Source organism: Ascaphus truei, chromosome 13 (genome assembly GCF_040206685.1).
Source record: "Ascaphus truei isolate aAscTru1 chromosome 13, aAscTru1.hap1, whole genome shotgun sequence".
Taxonomy (NCBI): Eukaryota; Metazoa; Chordata; class Amphibia; order Anura; family Ascaphidae; genus Ascaphus; species Ascaphus truei.
This window is the reverse complement of record NC_134495.1, coordinates 8,887,086-8,912,828: the sequence shown is the minus strand read 5'-3', so window position 1 is coordinate 8,912,828 and position 25,743 is coordinate 8,887,086. Positions and strand designations below refer to the sequence as shown.

Below are 25,743 nucleotides of genomic sequence, written 5' to 3'. Positions count from 1 at the left end.
ATGTTCTTGGCGGAGCTGATGTCATCTCGCTGTCAGATGACATCACCAGACAGCGGGACTCCTGCTCATTAGCGACATCATTTTATTATACAAGAAACACGCCCTAAAGTTCTGACATTGCGTTTCCACAGAGCCGCGAAGGCGCGGTAAACGGACGTTTAAACATGCAGGTTGAAACTGGAATTGGTCGGCACAGATTTACACGCGCGTGTGCAAAGATACACACGGTTAGAATGTATATATGCTTTATATACGGTGTATATATGTGGCCAACACTGGCAGCCTGGGGTTCGGGGATATTTGTGCGTGCTCGGTCCCTATCGCGCGTTTGCGTCTCCTCTGTCAGACCGCGGCCTTCATTTAAGTTTGGCAAGTTGCACGGGGACGAACTGATCCTATTGATCTTGATGTAATTTAAGCGGGTGGGCAAGTCCAGTCCACAAGGCCCACCAACATGTCAGGTTTTCAGGACTATCCCTGCTTCAGCACAGGTGGCTCAATCAGTGGCTCAGTCTCCCGACTGAGCCACTGATTGAGCCACCTGTGCTGAAGCAGAGATATGCTATTAACCGGTCCTGTTGGTGGCCCTTGAGGACTGAGGCTGCCCACCCCTGGATTAGCAGAACATAAAACTTAATGTTCACATTTACAGGTCTCGCGTCGTGTTCATCCTGCGTCTCGGGCCGTTAACGGTCCTTTTATTTACGAAAGCAGCGCTAAATCATGGGGACGGGGCTGCCCGGCTAGCCGCAGGACCCGGCTGACCGGCTAGCGGCAGTGCCAGGCTAGCGGCAGGACCCGGCTGACCGGCTAGCGGCAGTGCCAGGCTAGCGGCAGGACCGGGGCGGGGCTGCCCGGCTAGCGCAGGACCGGGCTGCCCGGCTAGCGGCAGGACCAGGCTGCCAGGTGTCGTATGCCTTTAGCACCGCGTAATAATCTATCTCCCACATTATTTTATGGCTTGGCACGTGGAGGAAATCTGGCTCTTAATGTTTGCGTAGGACCGGTCTGCCGAGGTTTAGTTTGGGCGTATAAATATAAAGCCCCTCGTGTGAGCGGAGGACTATGAAAGGGTTAATGGTGACGACCGGCTGGTTTTATGCATCGTGTTATGTAACATTTACAAATAAAGAATTCATGACGATGAATGCCGGGCGTTCTGCTGCGTTAAGTGTAACCAGAGGAACAGCCCCCCCTTGGATCACCTAATTGCAGTAGCATGGCGTGTGGGGTTCAGTATAGGGTACGGGCACCTTTTTTAAACAAATATAGCAATTATACGCTTTTTTTTTTCTTGTTTTGTTTTGTTTTTTAACATCTTTTAAACTCCGTTTCCATGGTAACCAAATACGTTTGGATCAGTTTTCCGATCTTTACCTCATCTGCTAAAGCTTGAAGGCAGTGATAACCGGAGAAGGAAAACATATTCATTCTTTTTTTATACAGGCACCAAATGAGTTACGTTCCCACTTGTTACGGGCGATTACATTTACAAACACAGGGAAGTAATATTGCCGTTTCACATGTTGTTCTCTGCTCGCCGTGCAGGAATTCCCCTTGAGAAGGATGAGCACGAGGGATAATGGGCCTGCGGTGTCTGGTCACTGCCTAAAAATACTCCCTTTTTATTAAATCGGTGTCGTAGACCTCACCAGGAGATTACAACCCAGGGGACGGACACCGTGGGACTCGCCTTACATGCGCAATGCGAGTTCCTGCGCCGTCACCGGTGTGACAGATAAGCGGAGTGACCCGTCTGGGTCAGAAAGGTTAAAGATTAAGCAATGGGTCAATAGAAACTAATTTGGCAGTGTGTGTGTGTGTGTGTGTGTGTGTGTGTGTGTGTGTGTGTGTCCTTCCCTGCCAGGCTTCTCGGGAGATTACACAGAGTGTGTTGTATGGTAACCCCGCATGGGTTCCGTAGGAGGAGGAAGAGCATCCAGGCACACGGTGAGCCCCTCACCTTGATAAAGACTGGTTATGCGGTCGAAACGTTGTTAGTGTTTGTTGCTAAATAAATCCCTTTTTTGCAAGACAGTGTGCCTGGATGCTCTCCTCCTCCCTCCACCTCCTCCCTCCACCTCCCTCCCTCCTCCACCTCCCTCCCACCTCCCTCCACCTCCTCCACCTCCCTCCACCTCCCTCCCTCCACCTCCTGCACCTCCCTCCCTCCACCTCCTGCACCTCCTCCCTCCACTCCTCACCTCCCTCCACCTCCTCCCACCTCCCTCCCTCCATCTCCTCCTCCTTCGTGATGACTTTGAGGGGGTAGTGCAGGATCTTCCCCATTTTCCACGTGCACGTGCAATTTCCCTTGATTGCTGTTACAATGTGTGTGCCTGTTTTCCTCTCTGCGTTCTCTTAACCCCGCATGGGTTACCTTGACGCGGGCTGGATTTCCGAGGCTGGGCGATGAGGTAGCACGGATGTATAATAATGGGCGCCAGGAACTTTTGTAGTACAACTGTCATGTATTCGTGTCCCCAAAGCACAGGGACCGTGCACGCGTGTGACAATGTCGCACTGTATTTTATATCCGACGTACATGAATATCGTTCTTCCATTTGTGCCCACTCTTAACACTCGAATGGAGATATATTTACTTGGTTACTCTACGTAGCTGTGGGACTCGGCGGGGAACGGGAGTCAAGGCGGGTCTTTGGTACGTGACCTGATACCTTTGGCCTGTTTGGGAACTGCCACTTCCATACTGACGGATGAGGAATATTAACGCTGATCCACCGACAACCGGGAGCTCTCTTTTCCCGATACCCTCTGTTGTATATTACCGTTATTCCCTTTCCTGTAATATTCCATGCCGCCGTTTGGGGATCCTAACTTTAACGGGCACTGTCCCTATCTACAACATAATAAACAGGGGGACCTGGTCTGTGCTATTACTTTATAAACATTACTTATCTACTCTCCCTGAGGCTCCTCTCCTCTTGTCCTTCTGGAACCTACCTTCTCGAACTTTCCCCTCCCCTTATGTTCTCTACGTAATGTCATGATCGCATGAGCAGACTGGGTAGGCCCCGGTACACCCCAACCATACTAGTAAACCTTTAGAGGTGGGGTTGCATATATAACTTGTGAATCCACCGCTGGATGAAGCCTCCCCAATGATGTTCCAGGTCTTGCGGTTACAGCCTCTCTTCTCCATGTTGCTCCAACAGATTTTCTGATCCCATCCTCCCATCCTCCCATCTTACTTCCAGTCGTCGTCTTGGTCTTTCAATCTTGAAATCCAGTCTGGTACCATCTTTGTCCAACCATGGTTATTTCTTATACTAGAAGGGAGGTCTGTGCAAGGGATCGCAAACCAACCAAAAGACTAGCGTTATAGGTGCACACCTAAAGAAATTATAACATAACTTTTAATGGGTATATTAAAATGAGGTGGCAAAGAAAAATCGGCGCAGTGTGCAAGTGTGCAAATAACTGTGCAAGTGGTTAAAAAACCAGGAAGGAGCAGGATGTTTGTATGGTGACCTGTTAACTATTAGAGCTCCTCAAGCCTCTATAGTTTTAATAGCCCACGGGTTAATAACCTCACTTTTGCCAAGTAGTAGCTTAGCAGGGACATAGACAAAATTGAGACACACCCTAATGGGTTAACACACTAAACAAGATACCTTCATCCTACACATTAGTAAACAGGGAAGGACTAAGATCTAAAACCCGTGTTATAACAACTAGGCCAGGAATGAAAGCAAGGGTAAAATAAACGCCGTATAACCTCTGAATGAGAGGACAGCGTGTAGAATGTAGGTAGGCCGAGTCTCTCGTTTGTTGCTGGTGTGTGCATGTAATCATTTCTGGATGATGCATGTGATGTACATTAATGAAGCCTGTGTGGGCGTATGTCGCAGAACCTGTCTCTGTTATATGTCTTCGTCACGGCGCCGTTTCCCGCCTGTAACGTGCCGCGGTTGCTTGGAACGGTTCGTGCCAAGTTTACCTGCCTGAGCAGCTTGTATTCTGCAAGCTCCGGGTTACAGGTCCCGTGGCTCTGATCCTCAACCGGTTGCGTCCAGCCCGTTGTGAACGCGTACGAGTGCGCCGCCCCGGCCTGGAAATACTCCTCGTGTGTACCTGCAGGGTTTGGTTCAACAGGGATGTAGTTAATCCGAACCGTTTAAAGGCTCAAGTCCCCGCCAAGGGGAACTAATGGGTAATGATGGGTATAATGGCTTCATTTTTACATGAAGGGGACTGGTGCCATTAAAAAAAAGAAAAGAAATTAGACCGATATAGTTATATCTATTTTAAACCTTTAACCCTTGGAGTGCCGAGGCGCCTGCAGCACTCGCAGTCACGTCATCTCTGAATACGGAACGGAAAAGGTGGCGCCCTCCTCCGCTTCTCTTCCAGTTAGATCAGCGCAGAACACAATCTCTCCCCCCCCCCCTTACAAAAACGAGCAATGGGATTAGGACGTAAACCCTGGAGTGCCTGACCTTCAGTATGTAGTAGCTACGTCCTTGGGCACCCAAAGGGTTAAAGCAAAGTGCTTTGAAGTGTTTTTATGATCTTGAGCTAAGCTGTGCTGAAGCGGTATCTCCGTGGCAGCGGCGGCGGTGGCGGCGTTCTCTTTGATATGGTTCGAATACCAATGTCCCCTCTCTTGGTGACATTGGTCATCTCACTTTGTCTCCTTTGTGCCTCAGCGACCACAATCAGATTGTAAGCGCTATGCAGCGGACGCATTGTGCCTGCGAAATTGTATGTACAGCTCTGTGTACACTGACAGTGTTGTATATAGCAAGTAAATAAAAAGGATATTATTAATGTATTTCCTGAGAAGAGCGCTTGTAGAAAGCACAGGGAACATACTGGCTCCCTTGTGCATGCTTGTCGTGTTCTTCCTGTCGGGCACTACCTAATAATGTCCTAGGTAGCCTGACGGCTAAATGTGCAGGGCAGTAATTACCCGATGAGACGGGCATTTCTGTGGCTCACTTGGAAATGAAAAATACATATACTTTTCACATGAGACTGATGAGTAAAATGTCTTACTTAAAAGGTGATTCAACCTTTATAATAAAGAACATTTACATTGATAAGTTGCTAAAAATACACTATTTTTAAATATTTGTGCCGGCTAAGTGGGTCGCGCCCTTTTTAAACGCCGTCTCGCGCAAGTTGCAAGAGTAAAAGCCCTTCGGCCATGTGACTGCTCTGCCGGGGATGTGTGTTTTTAAATTTTTAACCGTGCGTTTGCTGGTGCTGGGCACTCTTAATGCACCTGCGGGTATACGGAGATGTATCCGGTGTGACCGTACGTTGCCATATGTTCAATCGCGTTTCTTTTATTCCAGCAGCAGATGCTCCGCAGTAACCAGGAGGAGAAGGATGAAAAGGAGAAAGAGCCTGAAAAGGAGGAAGACAAACCCGAGCCGGAGCCCGACAAGGATGAACTTGGAAAGTAAGTTTTGCTTTGCTCTGCGACGCTCTGCGACGCTCTGCGACGCTCTGCGACGCTCTGTGACGCTCTGTGACGCTCTGCGATGCTCTGCTGGCCACTTGAAACGGTTACATTTTGCATTGGCAAAAGATTTGCCCTGCCTGGCTCCAGAGCCGGTGCGCCGGAGTCTGGGCGCCTGCGATGAACGCAAAGAGCCATCGCGGCCACCCGAGAGAGCGCAGAGAGCCACGGGGCCGCCCGAGAGAGTGCTGAGAGCCACCGCGGCCGCCCGAGAGAGCGCAGAGAGCCATCGCGGCCACCCAAGAGAGCGCAGAGAGCCACTGCGGCCGCCCGAGAGAGTGCTGAGAGCCACCGCGGCCGCCCAAGAGAGCGCAGAGAGCCAACGCGGCCGCCCGAGAGAGCGCAGAGAGCCATCACGGCCACCCGAGAGAGCGCAGAGAGCCACGCGGCCGCCCAAGAGAGTGCTGAGAGCCACCACGGCCGCCCAAGAGAGCGCAGAGAGCCCCGCGGCCGCCCGAGAGAGTAACACCCTGATAACACCCCCTATTGTATCCCCCTGAGAGGTGCCGGCAGGGTTTGTAGCTTTGGCGTCCGATGTAATATATCCGCGTGATGCATCTCGTGCTTTCCTCCTCCAGGAAAAAGCAGAAGTGGGGAGAGTTACAAATGAGTTTTGTGGCCATCACCCATCAGGGGGACGTCTCCTGACGCCCGTGTGTCCTTAAGCTCGTTCCTGGGTATGGCTTAGAGCAGCGATTCCAGAGGGGGATCATGAGGAGCCGCCACGTTGTTCACCCATAATGCATCTGTACTGGCGGCTCCCAGGCTGTATAAAGGGAGCGCCCCAGTTCACTTCCGTTGTATAGTGGGGTCCTCAGCCCATGAGGGGGCTGCGCACTTAGGCCCCAAACTGCCCCTTAGTGTGTGTGGGGGGGGGGTTATCAATCAGTAACGGCACAAGCTACTAAAGTCGCTCCCGACAATGCTTTGCATCCACAGCAGCAAGGCACCATGGGACGTGACTGGGCAGTTTGGGGTCTTATTAAGTGTGTGTGTGTACGTGTGTGTACGTGTGTGTACGTGTGTGTACGTGCTTAGGACACTATATACTGCCTGGGATCAGTCACGTTTTGTTAACGATAGTCTGAGTCAGCAATAAGATTGATTGATTAATTAGGGTTTCCCAGGACAAATATTTTCTATCGGGGGGAGCTCAGTGTAACGAAGGCGGGGAACCGCTGATTTAGAGGTTAGGGTGCTGGTCCTATAGGTGCAATCCCACACGGTCGCCAGGTGAATGTTTTCGGGACCTCTGAATGAGGAAGTTTTTGTCAATCAATTGTTTTCATTCCCCTTATCCCCCCCTGAACTTATCAGACTCAATAAAAGATGAGGGCAGAAGGGCTGGACAAGCGCTCGCTGATCAACACAGTGACATCACACAGTGACATCACACAGTGACATCACACAGTGACATCACACAGTGACATCACACAGTGACATAAAAAAAAGGCATCTATTACCCAGATGAAACCCCTTAAACATGTCACTGGAATAAATTCCTAGGAGGCATTGTCCCTTTAAATGCCTGATGTTATTTGGTCAAGCTCTCTGTCACAATGACTCTATCCCTGACCCTGTGCAGGAACATGGGGGGTTGTCCATCTCCGTGTATCTTTCCATGCCATTATAGCGTAATAATCAGAATACGCAGACTTTGCCAGGGGAATGGGAATGTATATATATTATATATTATATTATATTATCTCTAGATCTCGCACGTTCTCATTTTTTCTTGAAATCTTTAACTCAGAGAGAAGAACGACGACACGTCCGGGGATGATAACGACGACAAAGAAGCGGTGACATCAAAGGGACGCAAAACCGCCAACAGCCAGGGCAGGCGCAAAGGTCGGATCACCAGGTCAATGGCGAACGAGGCTAACGAGGAGGCTGCCGCCCCGCAGACCAGTGCAGATCTGGGTAGGTGCCCTGTACGTTATGCAAGGGGTGGGAAACGCCAGTCGCTGAGCCACTGGTTGAGCCACCTGTGCTGAAGCAGGGATATCCTGAAAACCTGGCCTGTTGGTGGCCCTTGAAGACGGGGGTTGCTCCCCCCCCTGATGTAACGTGTGTGTGTGTATTTATATAGCTCTGGCCATGTGTGTGTGACCTCTGTTTACATGCTACAATACAGAGGCTAACATTGTAAGCGCATCACACCGGGAAAGCAGTCACGCCTTGTTACTTCTTCTTGTTATGAAGTAATTAGGCCCGCTAGGTTTGGGGAACAGGAAGAATCCGATAACATAAGAACGTCAGTGGGCCAGCAGGAAATAAAAACATCATTTCTCATGACGGGTAAAAATAAATTAAACAAAGTTCCTAAATGGGGATTCAATCTTTATTATAAAGAACATTGTATTAATAAGGTGCTTACATTATATATATATTTGTATTTATTTCCCCCCCCCCCCCCCCATTTGCAGTACATTGCTGGCAACTCTGGCAGTGAGAGGGTTAAAACGCAATAGGAAAAGGTTGCACTGCACAAAAGAGCTTATAATGTGCAAGTGTGCGTGCCGGCGAGAGCGAGTGTGCGTGCCGGCGAGAGCGAGTGTGCGTGCCGGCGAGAGCGAGTGTGCGTGCCGGCGAGAGCGAGTGTGCGTGCCGGCGAGAGCGAGTGTGCGTGCCGGCGAGAGCGAGTGTGCGTGCCGGCGAGAGCGAGTGTGCGTGCCGGCGAGAGCGAGTGTGCGTGCCGGCGAGAGCGAGTGTGCGTGCCGGCGAGTGCACGTCAGCAGCCAGCCATAGACGTACCGTGGCCCCAACGTATTATCCTGCAAGGTGCCTGGGGTTAAGGGGCCTCGGTGTTGGCAGTGTGCGCGGTGCTTCTCTTCTCTCAGGGGAGGAAGCTCTGCTGTCACTTTGCATAAAACACATATCTGTGGTGGGGGTGCGAGGATGGGAAGTGTGGGTGTTTGTGTTACGGGTTAGGGGAAATGGAGCCTTTGAGATGCACAATGCCGGGCGCTGCAGTGAGCGGGTTGCACTGTGGTTTATAAGGCGGGACACGCGTGTGTCACGCTTCCTCACCTCTACATTAAGTTATCTGTAACTTGCAAACACGCGATGAAGAACAAAAATACAAATGAACAACTTCTCTGGCAAACAGTCTTATCACCAAAAGACATTTAAAGATCCTAAAGCCCCTGCAAGTGCTTTTGCTTTCCATGGGAAAGTTGAGGTCCTGTGCCAGGGGGTGGCTACCTCCAGTCCTCAAGGTCCACCAACAGGCCAGGTTTTAAAGACATCCCTGCTTCAGCACAGGTGGCTCAATCGGAGCCACTGAACCACCTGTGCTGAAGCAGGGATATCCTGAAAACCTGACCTGTTGGTGGCCCTTGAGGATTGGAGTTAACCACCCCTGCCCTGTGCTGCAGCATACTGCATGTTTCTGCCTTAAGTGCAGAGCCTGAAGCATTCTTGGCTGAAGCGCAATTTCCTGGGACTCCACATGTAGTGTGACATTGGTGTGATGGCGGCGGGTCTCGCTTGTATTGGTTCAGCTTATGCTTGTGGATTTGTTGCTGACATTTCACTAGCTGTGACTATCCGTGTCACGTGTCACGTGTCACCGTCACTTCCCCGTGACATTAAATCCGTACACGGGGTGTCATTTTGCATGGCACACGCTAAAGATGCGGCCCCTCCAGGAAGAGTGTGCCTAGGAAAGCGAAGTCGTGTTCAAGAAAACAAATATTCTGCCCCCTGGGCGAGTCATTTAATTACTAAGGAGAAAAACACTTAATATCCCAAAAATGTGACAATGACCAGCAGATCCGTGGAGCGCTATAGTATTATAATGAAGGCGATATTTGCGGTACATCGCATTCAAATGTTTAAGTAAGGATGTTAAATATATATTTGTACAGTATATATACAGAATATAGCACGGCCCCGCACATAATACGACCCTAAAGTTTGGGTGGTGTTCTTCATGAGAAATAAAAGGTGTTCGGCTGCAGCCAGGCAGGGAGCGGGCGCGCTGGCGCTCGTGCGCTGCGCCCCGCTCGGCCGGGCGATTCGTGGTCGGCTGGGTGAGCGCTCGTCTGGGGGACGCGTCCACGACATCACGGAGCTGGTTCGCCCTCATTGGGCGAACCGTTCACGTGACGCTCTTGCGAGCGGCAAATTCAAATTTGCTTGCTCTGAGCGCCGAGCTTGCTCGCGCTGGCCACACACATTGTCGCAATGGGTTTCATCGCGGTGAGCGTGCCCGCTCCGCGCCGCCCTGGATGAGGCCTTAGGCAGCGCATATAATGCGAGTAGAGTTTTCGGAAGGACATTTTTAGGAAAAAAACTTACGCCATATTCGGGGCAATACGGTAGATTATAGATCAAGGTTTTGCACCGTCGATAAAGGAGCGTTTTGATTCTTGACCGTTAGAACGTGATGGTAAAACCTTATGGTGCTTGGCTGAGGAAGGTGATGGAAGATGGCACATATTGATTGTACAGTATGTGTTTTATTGGTAGTCTTTATTCTTCTGTAGCGCGGAACGTGTACTCTGTGCTGTACAAAAGGACACACGCCTTCACTGAACTGTCAGTACAAGGATGAGGCACACGGAGAGCCCGGTCATAGCTTGCAGAATAAGGGGCGTACGCTGCAACAATGGGAGAGGGCTATCCTGACACAAATACTTTACAAGATAATGGGGAAGGGCAGAGCTGTCTTCGTCATGTTATTGGGCTCGGGTTATTTTTATTTGCAAGATCATGATTTTACAACTGGTAAAAAGCAAAAAACATAGAATGTGGCGGAAGGAGAGGGCCACTGGGCCAGCGGACGGTGATCGGCCCGTTTCCAGATCTGCTATAGACCTTAATGATTGCCCCTTGGGGCTTTCTTTCATATTTCGGGTTTAGCCGTGTGTCTGTCCCAGGCATGTTCTAACTCCCTTGCTGTGTGAGCCCGTGCCACCCTCCTCCGTTGGTGCAGATCACCGCCTGTAGCTGATTTACGGTTCGAGTTGTAGCAGCAATGGCGGCTGCAGAAGGAGGTGCGCAGCAGCTCTGTGTGTTCTCTGCTGAGTTTTCGTATGAAACCCTCCCCCATGGGGTTACCATGGCCTTGAGGGGGGTAACACAGTCACTCCCCTTTTCCCATTACATGGTGCTGCGGGGGGCGCAGCAAAAGTTAAGCCCTGCCCAATTATTTTCCTCTTCAGTATATATCCCAGTTGTCTACACAGGGCTTCTGAGCCTAATCCGTATATACACCCTGACAAGCCTTTATCTTGTACCTCAACCATCAAGCTCTTCCCCAAATAAATTCCTTATACCTGCACCTAACAGCGGCTGAAAATACCACGACTATTACATCTGTATTGTATCTATACATTGCCGGACTGTTACATCTGTATTGTATCTATACATTGCTGGACTGTTACATCTGTATTGTATCTATACATTGCTGGACTGTTACATCTGTATTGTATCTATACATTGCTGGACTGTTACATCTGTATTGTATCTATACATTGCTGGACTGTTACATCTGTATTGTATCTATACATTGCTGGACTGTTACATCTGTATTGTATCTATACATTGCTGGACTGTTACATCTGTATTGTATCTATACATTGCTGGACTGTTACATCTGTATTGTATCTATACATTGCCGGACTGTTACATCTGTATTGTATCTATACATTGCTGGACTGTTACATCTGTATTGTATCTATACATTGCTGGACTGTTACATCTGTATTGTATCTATACATTGCTGGACTGTTACATCTGTATTGTATCTATACATTGCTGGACTGTTACATCTGTATTGTATCTATACATTGCCGGACTGTTACATCTGTATTGTATCTATACATTGCTGGACTGTTACATCTGTATTGTATCTATACATTGCCGGACTGTTACATCTGTATTGTATCTATACATTGCTGGACTGTTACATCTGTATTGTATCTATACATTGCTGGACTGTTACATCTGTATTGTATCTATACATTGCCGGACTGTTACATCTGTATTGTATCTATACATTGCTGGACTGTTACATCTGTATTGTATCTATACATTGCTGGACTGTTACATCTGTATTGTATCTATACATTGCTGGACTGTTACATCTGTATTGTATCTATACATTGCTGGACTGTTACATCTGTATTGTATCTATACATTGCTGGACTGTTACATCTGTATTGTATCTATACATTGCCGGACTGTTACATCTGTATTGTATCTGTACATTGCTGGACTGTTACATCTGTATTGTATCTATACATTGCTGGACTGTTACATCTGTATTGTATCTGTACATTGCTGGACTGTTACATCTGTATTGTATCTATACATTGCCGGACTGTTACATCTGTATTGTATCTATACATTGCTGGACTGTTACATCTGTATTGTATCTATACATTGCCGGATTGTTACATCTGTATTGTATCTATACATTGCCGGACTGTTACATCTGTATTGTATCTATACATTGCCGGACTGTTACATCTGTATTGTATCTATATATTGCTGGACTGTTTCAAGTTTATTAGTTACCTTTTTGAGCTATGAATGGCCATTCTCTGCTTACCTGCCCATTTCTGCCTGGAGACCGTGACGTCACGCGACATGTATAGAGAGGGCGAAGCTTCTGGAAGGCAGGTCCCAGAAGTAGTATAAATACGTTCAGATGATCGTATAGGGTAAGGATCCCCTGTTGTTTTTGTAGAGTGTGACAATACCGTGGTTAGGTAACATCCCATACAGATGGCTCCTTTCACCGTTGGGGGGGTGAGTGGGGGGGGAGGGTTAATGGACAGGCAGCCTGTGCCCAGAGGGGACTCAACTGACCGTAGTCCCGATCCATAATCTGACAAACCCCATCGGAGGGTTCATAGCTGGCCTCGCTCCAAGCTGCCACATGGTGGCACTCCATGGCTGAGAAGAGAGGCCCTTATCTCTGGCAGTGGGAGACTGGCACCGGGTCCGACGGGCCCATATGGACTAGCGTTCTACCGATGTCACCCTGAAGAGGACTTCCGTAGGTAACCAAGGGAATCAAGGCTAGCGGGGTGACATAGGGGCAGCTAGAGAAGAAAGGATCAGACGGCACATGGGAGAAGGCAGTTCTGTCCGTGCCAAGATCACTGTGTATATAGCTGTAACAATAACGCTGCTGTTGAATGAATAAAGTTCCTGGCGCCCATCGTTACTATATCGCCGCCGAGCCGCACGCACCCAGCACCCTGACATGGTTATACCCCATGGTTATACCCCTACTAGCCGGGGCAGGGAGTGCTACGGTACATTGCCTGCTTCTCGTTTTCAGGGATCCCAGGCTGTTTGGTGATTTTATTCTATTACTAGGGCAGCTCTTTGTATACCACATGGTGCTCTCTGTATACCACATGGTGCTCTCTGTATACCACATGGTGCTCTCTGTATACCACAGGAGGGACCATGTTGCTTCATTTCTTTTTATTATTAAGGATTGAAGCAGGGGGTCTTGGCAGCGGAACCCTGTTAATTTCAGCTCTGTGGAAGCCCTGCTTCCGGAGGTACTTACCTCCATAGGGGGCTCAGCTCTGTGGAAGCCCTGCTTCCGGAGGTACTTACCTCCATAGGGGGCTCAGCTCTGTGGAAGCCCTGCTTCCGGAGGTACTTACCTCCATAGGGGGCTCAGCTCTGTGGAAGCCCTGCTTCCGGAGGTACTTACCTCCATAGGGGGCTCAGCTCTGTGGAAGCCCTGCTTCCGGAGGTACTTACCTCCATAGGGGGCTCAGCTCTGTGGAAGCCCTGCTTCCGGAGGTACTTACCTCCATAGGGGCTTCAGCTCCGTGGAAGCCCTGCTTCCGGAGGTACTTACCTCCATAGGGGCTTCAGCTCCGTGGAAGCCCTGCTTCCGGAGGTACTTACCTCCATAGGGGGTGCTGGTAGTCACTACAGGATTCACATCATGGCCCGTTTTACAACGCCCCCCGGCCCCGCGAGCCAATAGGAAGCCGTGATGTCATCTGGCGCAGCTTCCTGTTGGCCCATGTCACAGGGGAGCTGAAAACTGTAGAGTTACCGGCGCCCACTTCAGCAATAAGTATTTCCGGAAGCAGGGGGTCCCAGAGCTGAAATGAATGGGGTTCAGCTCCGGAGACCCCCTGTTTCAATCCTGAATGAAACAAATGAAAAGGGGAGGTAAGAAAACAGCTTGGCTTGCTCCTTTAAGAGAGGTGTGTGTCTGTGTGTGTCTGTGTCTGTGTGTGTCTGTGTGTGTCTGTGTGTGTCTGTGTGTGTCTCTGTGTGTCTGTGTGCGTCTCTGTGCGTCTCTGTGCGTCTCTGTGCGTCTCTGTGCGTCTGTGTGCGTCTGTGTCTGTGTGTGTCTGTGTGTGTCTGTGTGTGTCTGTGTGCGTCTCTGTGCGTCTCTGTGCGTCTGTGTGCGTCTGTGTGTGTCTGTGTGTGTCTGTGTGTGTCTGTGTGCGTCTCTGTGCGTCTCTGTGCGTGTCTGTGCGTGTCTGTGCGTGTCTGTGCGTCTCTGTGCGTCTCTGTGCGTCTGTGTGTGTGTGTGTCTGTGTGTGTCTGTGTGTGTCTGTGTGTGTCTCTGTGCGTCTCTGTGCGTCTCTGTGCGTCTCTGTGCGTCTCTGTGCGTCTCTGTGCGTCTCTGTGCGTCTGTGTGTGTCTGTGTGTCTGTGTGTACATACATTTTTATAATGTGCGATATAAGATATCAGAGGAAAGTATCAAAGTCCAAACTGCTACAAATAATAACATTGGGAGCAGATCGGACCGGGGATGTGTAACATGGAAGTGCAGCCAGGCCGTCGTGGTACCGATATGTAGGGATAATACAGGGAAAAAGGCCGGAAACTAAAATACTAATAAATGGAGCATAGCTGTGTGGCGGATAACTCCCGCCCCGCGGTCAGAGAAGGATAAACCACCGCCCCTGTTCTAGGTGTTTATATGAGAAGAGGAGACGGCCCTGGGGTGAAAGACTCCCAAGCTAGAGGTTATTATTAATATTAATAATAATAATAGCAACAGCGCTGCTAGTTTTACGTAGCGCTTTACAGAGACATTTTGCAGGCACAGGTCCCTGCCCCGTGGAGCTTACAATCTGTGTTTTTGGTGCCGCAGGCACAGGGAGAAAGTGACTTGCCCAAGGTCACAAGGAGCCGACACCGGGAATTGAACCAGGCTCTCCCGCTTCAAACTCCGTGCCAGTCAGTGTCGTTACTCACTGAGCCGCTCCTTCTCCTAGGCAGGTTGGCCCCATCAAGAGAGACCATCTGCCCATAGTGGGGGGTCAGTGAACCCCAAGAAGCAAAGAAATTAGAACAAAATGGTCTACACCCCTAGGTCAATGCAATACATGTAAGGAATCCCACCTAGTATTGTAGTCCAGAATATAAGCAAACTAAACCTATTCTGTGGGACATGGGGGTCCCATTGGAGTACAGCCATTAGACCACTGTTGGATACTAGAAAATGTTGGTAATCAGAGAGTTATGCTCCAGGTTTCAGTCCAAAAATATATCCACTGGAATGACAAAATATGTCTTGGCAGAAAAGTGTGCACTGCGGGAAGGAACCATCCGTTTAGTTTGTACAACGAAGGAAAAAATTAATACATTCACGTAGTATCTTACGAATGTCTGCTAATTGTAAGCATGATAAATATTAGTAATTGCAGGCTCTGGTTCCCCAAGTCTTGGGGTACTGGAGCAGTACATGAGCAGCACAGCTCTAATGCTGACCTAGATAACAGGGCAGAGATAAGTCCCTTCGGGAGTGTTGGGGTACCTTACAATGCATCTGATCTCAGACACGCTATTAGAGGGGGTTGGGGGTTCCTTACAATGCATCTGATCTCAGACACGCTATTAGAGGGGGTTGGGGTTCCTTACAATACATCTGATCTCAGACACGCTATTAGAGGGGGTTGGGGGTTCCTTACAATGCATCTGATCACAGACGCGGTATTAGAGAGGGTTGGGGTTCCTTACAATGCATCCGATCTCAGATGCGCTGTTAGAGAGGGTCGGGGTTACTCAGAATTTTACATAGGGTTCCTTCACCAAAAAAGGTTGGAAACCGCTGTACTTCACGATGGATGGGCAATGCACCTGAAGCTTGCAGGTAGAGGATCCCCCTACTGGCTGATCTGCTGATCAATCACAGAGGGTAGCGTGTGTGTGTGTGCGCGCGCGCGCCTATGTGTGTGAGATGTATATTTACATACACATTTAGCAGTGCATTGAGAGTACCATTTGGAGAAAAGCACTATATGAAATAGTTATTTATTTGCGATTATTTGTAGTGCAGGACCTGGAAGATCACTGGGGAGGCCTTTATCCAGCAGTGGATCGATGTGGGCTGGAGATTATGCTACATAAAGAACCCTCGTTTGAGCCGGGAAGCATGAATTAGTCAGTGATGATAAATTGCCGCCCTTATTGAGCACATCACAGAGAAGTTAGAGACCATAAACATGCTGCTAATGCATGGCAGTTTTTCTGGCGTTCGGGATGTAACGTATGCGCGTGGTGTGTGTTGCTAAACCATTAAATGTGACCATGGGAAAAAAAATCAGTCACATGACCGCTTCGAAGAAAATCGTTTCAAACTTTGTCTGATGGGTAACGGCGTCTTCTTTTTGGGCATTGTTAGCGAGTGTCTGGTGGTACTGAATTATTTCTTCTGGTTTTTGTGGACTTCTGGATGTGCTGTAGGGTTTGCCTCCGTCCGTCCCAACCTCTTTTACCCTTTTCAACCTTTGGGGAGCGCGCACTCGCGACATGTCACCCGTGTTTTGGCTGCAGCAATTTGTGGCCTGGGGAGGCATGTGGGGGGGGGGGGCCTGGCCTTGACATGACAGAGCTTTTTCGCCCTTGTTGGGCGAATCGCTCACGTGACTCTGGCCGTTGCACCGCAGAATTAAATATAATTGATTCTTCGCGCCCCATCGCGCTGGCGCACGCGCCGTCTATGGCCGCGAACATTGCCTTAAGGCACGGTGATCGCGCCGCGCGCGCACTGCGTGCGTCTCGTCAACCATGGACGCGGCCTTAGTTAGCAATGCCACACTTTCATTAAAATGGGTCGCTTTACGCCTTGATCAATGCATCATTGGAAGCCTCACTTTTATTATCCTTACTAGATTATTTATTTTTGTAAAGGATCAATCCCAGCAATATCCTACATGTTTTGTAGTTTTAAATAATAATTATTATACATATTTTTTTATTCAACTCTTAATGCCATTTTTAATGCGTTTTAATATTCTGAGCATCCTGTGATTTCTATAGCAGGCTTTATCCCACCTCCCCAGCGGTGCAAGATCTTTGTAACACTTTCCTGTTTGTGATAATTTGTTGCCAATATTCCCAGCAGTTTGAGCTGCAAACTGTAACAATAGATAATATTACCTTCATAATATAAGAATACATTGTAGCTGCTGAGTTACACTGAGTGAAGGATTGATTGAAACTGATGAAAGGCGGCCATTTAGTGAACCCTGGGAAGCAGGATCTTTAATCAATCGGCAGTTTAGGTCAGCGTTGTGCAAACTAGGGGGCGCGCCCCCCCCCAGGGGGTGGGTGGGAGAATTTCTAGGGGGGGGGGGAGGGCGCCGGCGGTTACAGAGGCCTCCGCGCTCTTCTCCATGGCATTTAAATGAAATGCCGGGGGAGGCGTGAGGCCTCTGTAACTCGCTTACCTGCTGCCAGCCGGGTCTTCGGCGACACGTGGCGTAATTTGACGGCACGTTGCCATGGCAACGTACGTCAAATGATGAGATGGGGTCGCGTGACGTCACATGACCCGCGACGTCATTTCACACGGAAAAGGGGTCCGCAGGTGAAAAAGTTTGCGCACCGCTGGTTGAGGTAATTAGTTTTGAAGAAAGGTAAACAAAGGCTGCATCTATTAAAACATATTCTCAAAGCTGTGACCATGCAGCGAGCTTAAGCCTATAGGGAACCATGTATAAAATGGTTTTTGAAGCAAAAAGTGGCACTGTGTACTCATTTGCATGTCATTTCCCAGAATCCCTTGCTGCAGTGGAAGTGCTGTATGCTGGGTGATAATGGGGAAAGGCGGGGTTGCAGACCTGCCTAAGACATGCAGATGAGCATACAGTATATTTACATTTGATAAATATATATATATATATTTTTAGTACTGCTTGAATTGCCTCTTAATTCCAACTACAGTTTGTATCCGCTGCATGTACAGAAAAGGCCTTGTACACAACCTCCACCTTTTACCCAAACCGACACCAAAGATTGATACGGCAAACCTCATTTACTGTAACGTTCTAAATCAGACGTGGCGCGCTTCCAATGAGCAGATACATAATCAAACATTACGCACCGTGTATGAGAAGCTATCGCTGCAATAACTGTCACTGCAGCACCATCCATCATCATTAGTTGTGGTGAAGGCACTTAGACAAAATGCTCACCGGTCACCGCAATCTGAATATTAAAAGGTTTAAGTTTGCAATTTGTGTAATGGGTAGCTGGGTGGGTTATTTCCCCCCCCCCCCCCACCCCCCCCCCCCTGCTGCGCAGAAGCACCAGCTCAAAACCTTTCTGGCGTTTTTGGGAATAAAGGTCTGCAAAGAGATTTCCAGCACAGGGAGTTACATGCAGTGGGTGAATATGGCATGAAACGAGGGATCACATGTATGGCCGGTACTGTAACCGCGTGGGGCTGGACTCAAGAGGCAACAATGTTACAAAAAAGCCATAGAATTATGACCCGACCCCCCCCCCCCCCCCTCACCTCTGTAACGGGACGGAAACCTTTTTTGTAAGAAATCCTACAGAGAAGAGTCCTGTGACACGTTTGGGTGGTAGGGTTGCAAAAATGTAAGGAAATACTTGTTGATTTTAAGGGCAGTAGTAGATACATGGAACTGCAAAGAGCCAAAGACAGAAGACGGTCGTTTCAGAGGTAAAAAAAAGTCTGAAATGAAATAGGACTTCAGCTTGTACAGTACTGCGGACTAGGTGACCACAGGTGGTCCTGGGTGACTAGGTGACCACAGGTGGTCCTGGGTGACTAGGTGACCACAGGTGGTCCTGGGTGACTAGGTGACCACAGGTGGTCCTGGGTGACGAGGTGACCACAGGTGGTCCTGGGTGACGAGGTGACCACAGGTGGTCCTGGGTGATAAGGTGACCACAGGTGGTCCTGGGTGACCACAGGTGGTCCTGGGTGACGAGGTGACCACAGGTGGTCCTGGGTGACGAGGTGACCACAGGTTGGTCTGCGGTTGTAGCCCAAACAATGCCCAAAAGCACAGAAAAGTGTTTAGAGCCCCTTTATAATTCATTGGACTAATGATATTTCTGACTGATCTAAAGTCCCTCCTTCCTGGAACCCTGGGGCAGTCGGAGACTATCAGTCGCGGTTCCTACACGTATGGGTCCAGGAAGTCACGGCGTCCTCCTTTAGAACGTTTGTATTGCACATGTCCACCCTCTGTAGGTTCAGCGTGGGGTTGAGAGCAGACATCACAGCCAGAGACCTCCTTGGGCCGTGCCTAACTGCAGTTAAAATCACAATCGCGGGTAGCGGCCGCACAGAGCCGCGATGCACAGATCACAGGCAGATATCAGGGCTCAACTTGTTCAACAACAAAAAATCTATTTTATTGAACCTTGATCAAAGAGATGGTTTGCCTCCTTTTTAATCACGGTTGATTATTGATATATTTTTTGCCGTTATTGAGTCCTGATTATCTCCTATACACAAAGTTTGATCCAAGAGGATCAAGAAAGGTTCCCCAGATATTGCACTCGTCCAATAAGAAATGATGTTTATTAAACAAACAAACTTGTCTGTTTAACCTCCTGCTGTCCGGCCTTCCTGCCTCTCACCTGTCTCCCCTACAATCTATCCTAAATGCTGCTGCCAGAATCACTCTACTCTTTCCTAGATCTGTCTTAGCATCTCCCCTCATGAAAACCCTCTCCTGGCTTCCGATCAAATCCCGCATCTCACACTCCATTCTTCTCCTCACTTTTAAAGCTTTACACTCCTCTGCACCTCCTTACATCTCAGCCCTAATTTCTTGTTATGCACCATCCCGACTCTTGCGTTCCTCTACCGATGTCTTCTTTGTACCCCCTTTTTATCTAAAGCCCTCTCCCGCCTTAAACCTTTTTCACTGACTGCCCCACACCTCTGGAATGCCCTTCCCCTCAATACCCGACTAGCACCCTCTCTATCCACCTTTAAGACCCACCTTAAGACACACTTGCTTAAAGAAGCATACGAATAGCACTGTGGATAATACTGAACACATGATACATAAAGCTTGGCCCCCTGCAGACGCACTTACCAGAACTCCCTCCTACTGTCTCGGTACGTTCTCCCTACCTACCAATTAGACTGTAAGCTCCTCGGGGCAGGGACTCCTTTTCCTAAATGTTACTTTTATGTCTGAAGCGCTTATTCCCATGATCTGTTTATATTATCTGTTATTTGATTACCACGTGTATTACTGCTGTGAAGCGCTGTGTACATTAATGGCGCTATATAAATAAAGACATACAATACAGTTTAATAAACATAATTTCTTATTGGACGAGTGCAATATCTGGGGAACCTTTCTTGATCCTCTTGGATCAAACTTTTTGTGAATATGTCCTATATTTCCCCATGCACGTCCTATACCTTTATACATTAACATCACACACTACATGTTATTAGGGTTGAGCGGTTAGTATTTCTTGCCCTGATTATCTCCCCCTGATTGGAGTATTTCGGCTGTGCGTTGTTGCTACCCGTTTCTCGATGGTGGGACTTATTTGTAGTGTGACTGCGTTGGGACAATGTGTAGGGGCTTCCAAGGAGAGCACCAGTTGTTTTGGGTTTTTTTCAAGATTGTTGTTACCCAAGTGTAAGATGTTCCCATGTTCCCATGTTCCCATGTGCCTGTTAGTCGTGTTTTGTACATTGGATGCCTGCTGCGGAGCAGCTGAAGGGATTATCATGGGGTGTTTGCATTGGTAACTGATGCAATTTACCTTTTTTCCTATGCTGAGGTTGCATTAAAGCACAGAACATGTGAAATCTTATGGGGTTTTTAGTTTTATTTTTTGGTATCAGTTCTGTAGTATTGGATACAGTACTGGTAATACTTAATGTTTTTAAAACTTTTATTATTTAACTCTTAATGCAATTTTTAATGAGTTTTAAAGCATCCTTTGATTTCTATAGCAGGCTTTAGCCACTTCCCCAGCAGTGCAAGATCTTTGCAACACTTTCATGATTGTGATCATTTGTTGTCAATATTCCCAGCAGTTTGAGCTGCAAACTGTAACAATAGATCATGTTACCCTAGTAATATGAGGATACATTGTAGCTGCAGAGTTAGGCCTGGGACATAGTAGGGTGAGCAGCGCTGAACCACGCTGAGGGGAAACACTATCCCTATCAGCGCGGCTTTAGACGGCGCTTCCGCAGGCGTGCGGAGGCGTGTGGAAATGCAGGAGACAGGCAAGTTTGAAATTTGCCGCTCATGCAAGCGCAGGGCCGGTCACGTGACTGCCAGAAGCCAATGGCAGTCCCTGGTGCCCTAGCCCCGCCTCCATGCCCGCCTCCCGCTCGGCTCCCACCCTGCACACAAGCGCGCTCGCTGACGCACATGCAGGGACAAGAAAAATCTCCTGCGTGAGCGTCAGCGCTGATCAACCTACTATGTCCCAGGCCTTGCACTGCCTGAGCAGCCATCAGGATGGTGACAGGTTTATAACAGGAGCAGCAAGCGATTGCCAGCTTGGGTAAGAATGTAGGATTATACACTGTCACGTGCTTTATATGTAAAAAGAAGAGGGGAACAAGGGGGGGTGTAATATTTATTTCTGCTTTATTCTGTATATAAATGAACAGTGTCAGAATAAGTGCAAATAGCAAGCTTCTGGTTAAGGCGCAAATGACCCCACCTTGTTGTGAAACAAGGTCCCTTTGTTCTAGGCTTGTCCCTAACATGTAGTGATCCTGGAGTTAATGGCCGTGTGTCCACCTCTGCTTACTGTATACACCGGGCTCCGTCTCTCTTCTCAAACAATAGAGCGGCTCGTGGAGTCGAACATGGCAAGCTGCTGGGGTCCTTTGCCGCGCTCCTGTGGGGGAATCTCTCCCCATGAATGGAAATGACTTGTGATGTGTTTTAGAGAGGTGCCAACTGAAATCTGGTTCAGTGAACCGGAAAGGATGTTCCTTCATGTTCCCCAAAGCGCTCGGCTAATAGTCGTCTGGGGCCTGCAGTGGCAATCTGTTTGCATGAAGAGCGCTGCTATTTTTAATTGTCTCCGAGACTTCCCCCCCCCCCCTCTTGTCCCATATTTGCCCTTTATGTGAACCACTCGTGTGTTAACTCTCCGATCGGTGCAGCGCTGGAAGTGCCGGCGGTGCATTGCTCTGCCTTGCATGACCCATTAGCACTCAGATGGTGGTTGGGAGGTGGCCTTTGGGGGGATGGCAGGGACTTCTCCCCCCCCCCCCCCCACACGCTGAAACTAAATACCTACCGCGCACATTGAGTGGAGCATCTCTCTGCACTTCCAGGCGTCTCCTTGGTGTGCCATTTTGGCTTCGGTGTAGAGCTATGGAGGTCCCAGGCTGTTAGGTCAACATTGGCAAAGCTTGGGGGGCGCATTGTCAATCTTATTTGCTCCAGTCCAATTTTAAGGTCCATTTCTGCATGCCTACCCGAGTAAGAGGATAAGGCCGGGGGAATGGGAGATCACCAGTTGCTGTGCGTGTTTTTAACCCTTTAATAAACACCTTCCTGTCCTCACTGCCCCAGAGCGGTTGGTAAGACACTGCATTGCAATGCGCTGCCAGCCTCTCTGGCACCCAAGGAGTTAATGTGCAGTTCGGTCCTACGTGAGACTGCACGAAAACACCTTCAATGACCAAGCGGCTGCCGAAGCTGGCGCAGAAGGCGTGACACTGCCGAGCCGCGTTAGTGCAGCTCTAGCGCGCGTCGCGACATGGCCCGGCGCAATCCTCTAACGCCTCGCCTCTCATTCACAGCTGCCATGGAGATGAATGAAAGCTCCCGGTGGACAGAGGAGGAGATGGACACTGCCAAGAAAGGTGAGTGGGGTCGGTGGGTTGTCGGTGTGTGTGCGCGGCACGGAGAGACGTGCCGCTCGGCGCAGGTAACAGGCCTCGTCACGGTTAATGCTTGACCTCGGTGTTTCCATCTTGGACGGTTGTATGCCGACGATGATGCATCTTCAGTGCTAGAGGGGTATATTTGGGTATATGTTGGTGTGAACGAGGCAGATAGAGGTGAAATAATGATGTATATAGGCAGTCTTGTATACCATGCTGCATACTGTTAGGTCAGCACAGCACTACAATATGGTATATACTAAATATATATAACGTGTGCACATACACACGCACACTAGCGGTATAATCCACAAGTGTCCAGCTGTCTCCTGCAATATTTTTGCCACCCAGCTACGTTATACATGGATAGAAAGTATTCTGCTGAAGCGGTGTTAGTCTGAAGCGGTGTTAGTGCCCACTCCCTTTGCCCAGCCTCACTCCGCAGGGCTTATAACTAGCTTGCCGTTTAAAACCAGTACTTAATCACTAGTAAATGTGACAATCTTGGGGTTCTTTTGGGTTACCAATCCCTCAGCTTCTATATGCTAAAGTGTATATGGCAAATACAAGGCCTGCCAGCCCTATAGAGAAGCGATGGAGTTATCAGGGATGTCTGCGTTTGCTGTCACTATTTTGGATATTATTGGGTTTTGTCATTTCTGGCTTCTAACTAGCGATCGGCGAATTCGTTGGGGCTCTAGAAACAAAAACTCGCCAGGGCCAGTATTTATTTCTTTTTAATTATTGGAATATTTGAAAATTGGTGAATAATTGAATTCACCAAGAAAAAAAAAAAAGAAAAAAAAGAAAACACACTTGAAACATCTGTAGTATATGAAAAGAAAAATAATTTGTTTTCAAAATGGGAGAATATTCTATTGTGCAAAAGAAAAGGAAGAGAATTTGGGAATATTTGCAACTTTTCACATTTTGTCAAAAGATTTGGGATATAAACCCTGCAAATCGAAATCACGTCTGATTCGTTTCTACGTTCGTCTGTTACAAAAATGTTCGTAGTTTTTTTTTACTGAGACGCTTTAGAGGTGCCCTTTGCGATGGATACAGTCATATCACAGGGGAGGTTTCCTCCAGCCATAAACAAGAGCTTTTTATTGGGTGCGGAGTGTGTTATTTTTGGGATCACGTTTCTAGCTGTGCCAGCGGTCCCCATTCACATTGTCTGTGGTTGGTAGAAGGGGGCACCGTGTTAGCCAGCAGAGAACGGAACATAAATAAGTGTTATCTGCACCGCAGGTCTCGGGGATGTATATTGTGTCTGAGAAGGTTGGGGCTGCACCCTGAAACCACACTCTGTATTAGGGCTATCGTGGGGGGTGGGGGATATCTTGGAAGCCTGACCAGTGGCCCATATCCAAGAAACCGGTTTTATTTCATGTTGCTTGCCGACAGCATTGAGGTTCCAGTATTGCTAACCTGGCTTCATGTTGCCATGAGCCCAGTTCTGGACTTCCGAGTCTCCATTATCCACAGAGGTACCAGGACCATTATTAACCAGATTGCCATGGGGTTAGAGTTGGAGCGCAAGGACTGGACTAAAGTCTCATGAGGACACGGGGGCCAGGCTGGCAAAACTGAACTTTGGTGGAACATAGCCATGGACAACCATTGCCAGTCAACTGGTGATATGCATTACCAGTGCATATGCATTACCATTACCATATGCATTACTAGAGGTGAAATAATGATTTATATAGGCAGTCTTGTATACCATGCTGCATACTGTTAGGTCAGCACAGCACTACAATATGGTAAGAGAGGTTAAAATCCAGAGAGGGGCAGCCGCTCACCCTTCACCCCTCTTCCAGTCCACGTGTACAATCCCTGCTCAATATCCTTCAAAAACGTCTCCCGTGTGCCGGGAAGAAGTCGTCTCCACTCGAATGGAACGGCAATGTCCCCCAGCACCGGGATGACCGCTTCAAGTCATTGAACAGTGACCTTTTTTCTTTGTGGCTGGGCTCAGGTGCTGATGGACAGGCGTTAATATTTTGTTCCGTGTACAGTTCTGGCATTATTGGTGTAGTCGTGCATTCCTGCATACGGATTTAGAGAAAGTGGCTGTTTGGCTAAGTAATGTGTGCGCTTGTGTCTGGCGGAGAAGGCATGGGATGGTCTCCAACGTTTTCACTTATTAAACATGTCACTGCCGGGTAGGACTGGTGTTTGGCCCCTGGGGCAGTAAAAGGGTGAAATGAGTTGGCAAGACAAGAATCATCTTGCTGTTCCACAATTATATTATCTGTGCGTCCTGCTGGACCTCTTTGTGCATCATCGTATACTTTGTAGACTTGGGTTTGGCTAGAGGACGGCAGGCAAGGATGTGGGTCGGAAATGCTGTGGGCAGGGTCTGCTGCGTGAACGATGGTTGGTGCAGAGGTGCCAGGTTCCGTTGGCCTGGGTTAGAAATGTCTTAACGTGGGTTTTAAGCTGCCCCTGCCCCGGACGTGTAAATCAGGACAGGGAGACGCCATACGGTGAATCTCCGCTTAGTTTTAACACTAAACCAGACCTCCTAAAATGGCACATTACTAAATCACTTAAAGGGTCAGTCCCCCCGAGAGACACCCGGAAACAAGTGATTACAAACCTGTGTTTTGTATTTTTATTTATTTCACTTTCCTTCTAAAAACCGGGATAGTGCTTGTTTTGAATGTTTAAGCAGCGGAGCCATTCTCTCTTACACATGAAATTGGAGACTCGCTTTTCCGCCTCCAAAAAATGTAACCATTACAAGCCGATACCGCTGACCGGCTACACCAGGGGTGGGCCAGCTCTGTGTTTTAGGGATGTCCCTGCTTCAGCACAGGTGGCTGTCATTGATTGAACTACCTGTGCTGAAGCAGGGATATCCTTAAAACCTGTCCTGTTGGTGGCCCTTGAGGCCCAGAGTTGGCGTCGCCTGTGCTACACAATATAAAATAAAATGTCGGTGACGGCAAAGAGATTTTTTTAAAGGCTTATTTGAAAATGACACTGCATGCGTTTTTACAACCGAGCACCATATATTTGTGGGCATTAAAACTGGAGTGATAAATGTCTACTGATCCGGTGTCAGCCTAAGCGCCGATCAGTTTGACGCCAATAGGGAATTTCGTACAAAAACGCCCGGTCGGCGGTTTCGCCGGATATAGAGG

General features: G+C 48.6%; 1 protein-coding gene across 1 annotated transcript in view; it reads left to right on the top strand.

The window, feature by feature from the left end:
* NCOR2 (nuclear receptor corepressor 2) overlaps window positions 1-25,743 on the top strand; it is a 274,837-nt gene that overhangs the window by 179,357 nt on the left and 69,737 nt on the right. Inside the window, exons 15-17 of the mRNA XM_075569217.1 lie at window positions 5,322-5,428; window positions 7,242-7,411; window positions 22,505-22,567. Coding sequence (XP_075425332.1) covers window positions 5,322-5,428; window positions 7,242-7,411; window positions 22,505-22,567 — 340 coding nt within the window. The remainder of the gene's footprint in view (window positions 1-5,321; window positions 5,429-7,241; window positions 7,412-22,504; window positions 22,568-25,743) is intronic.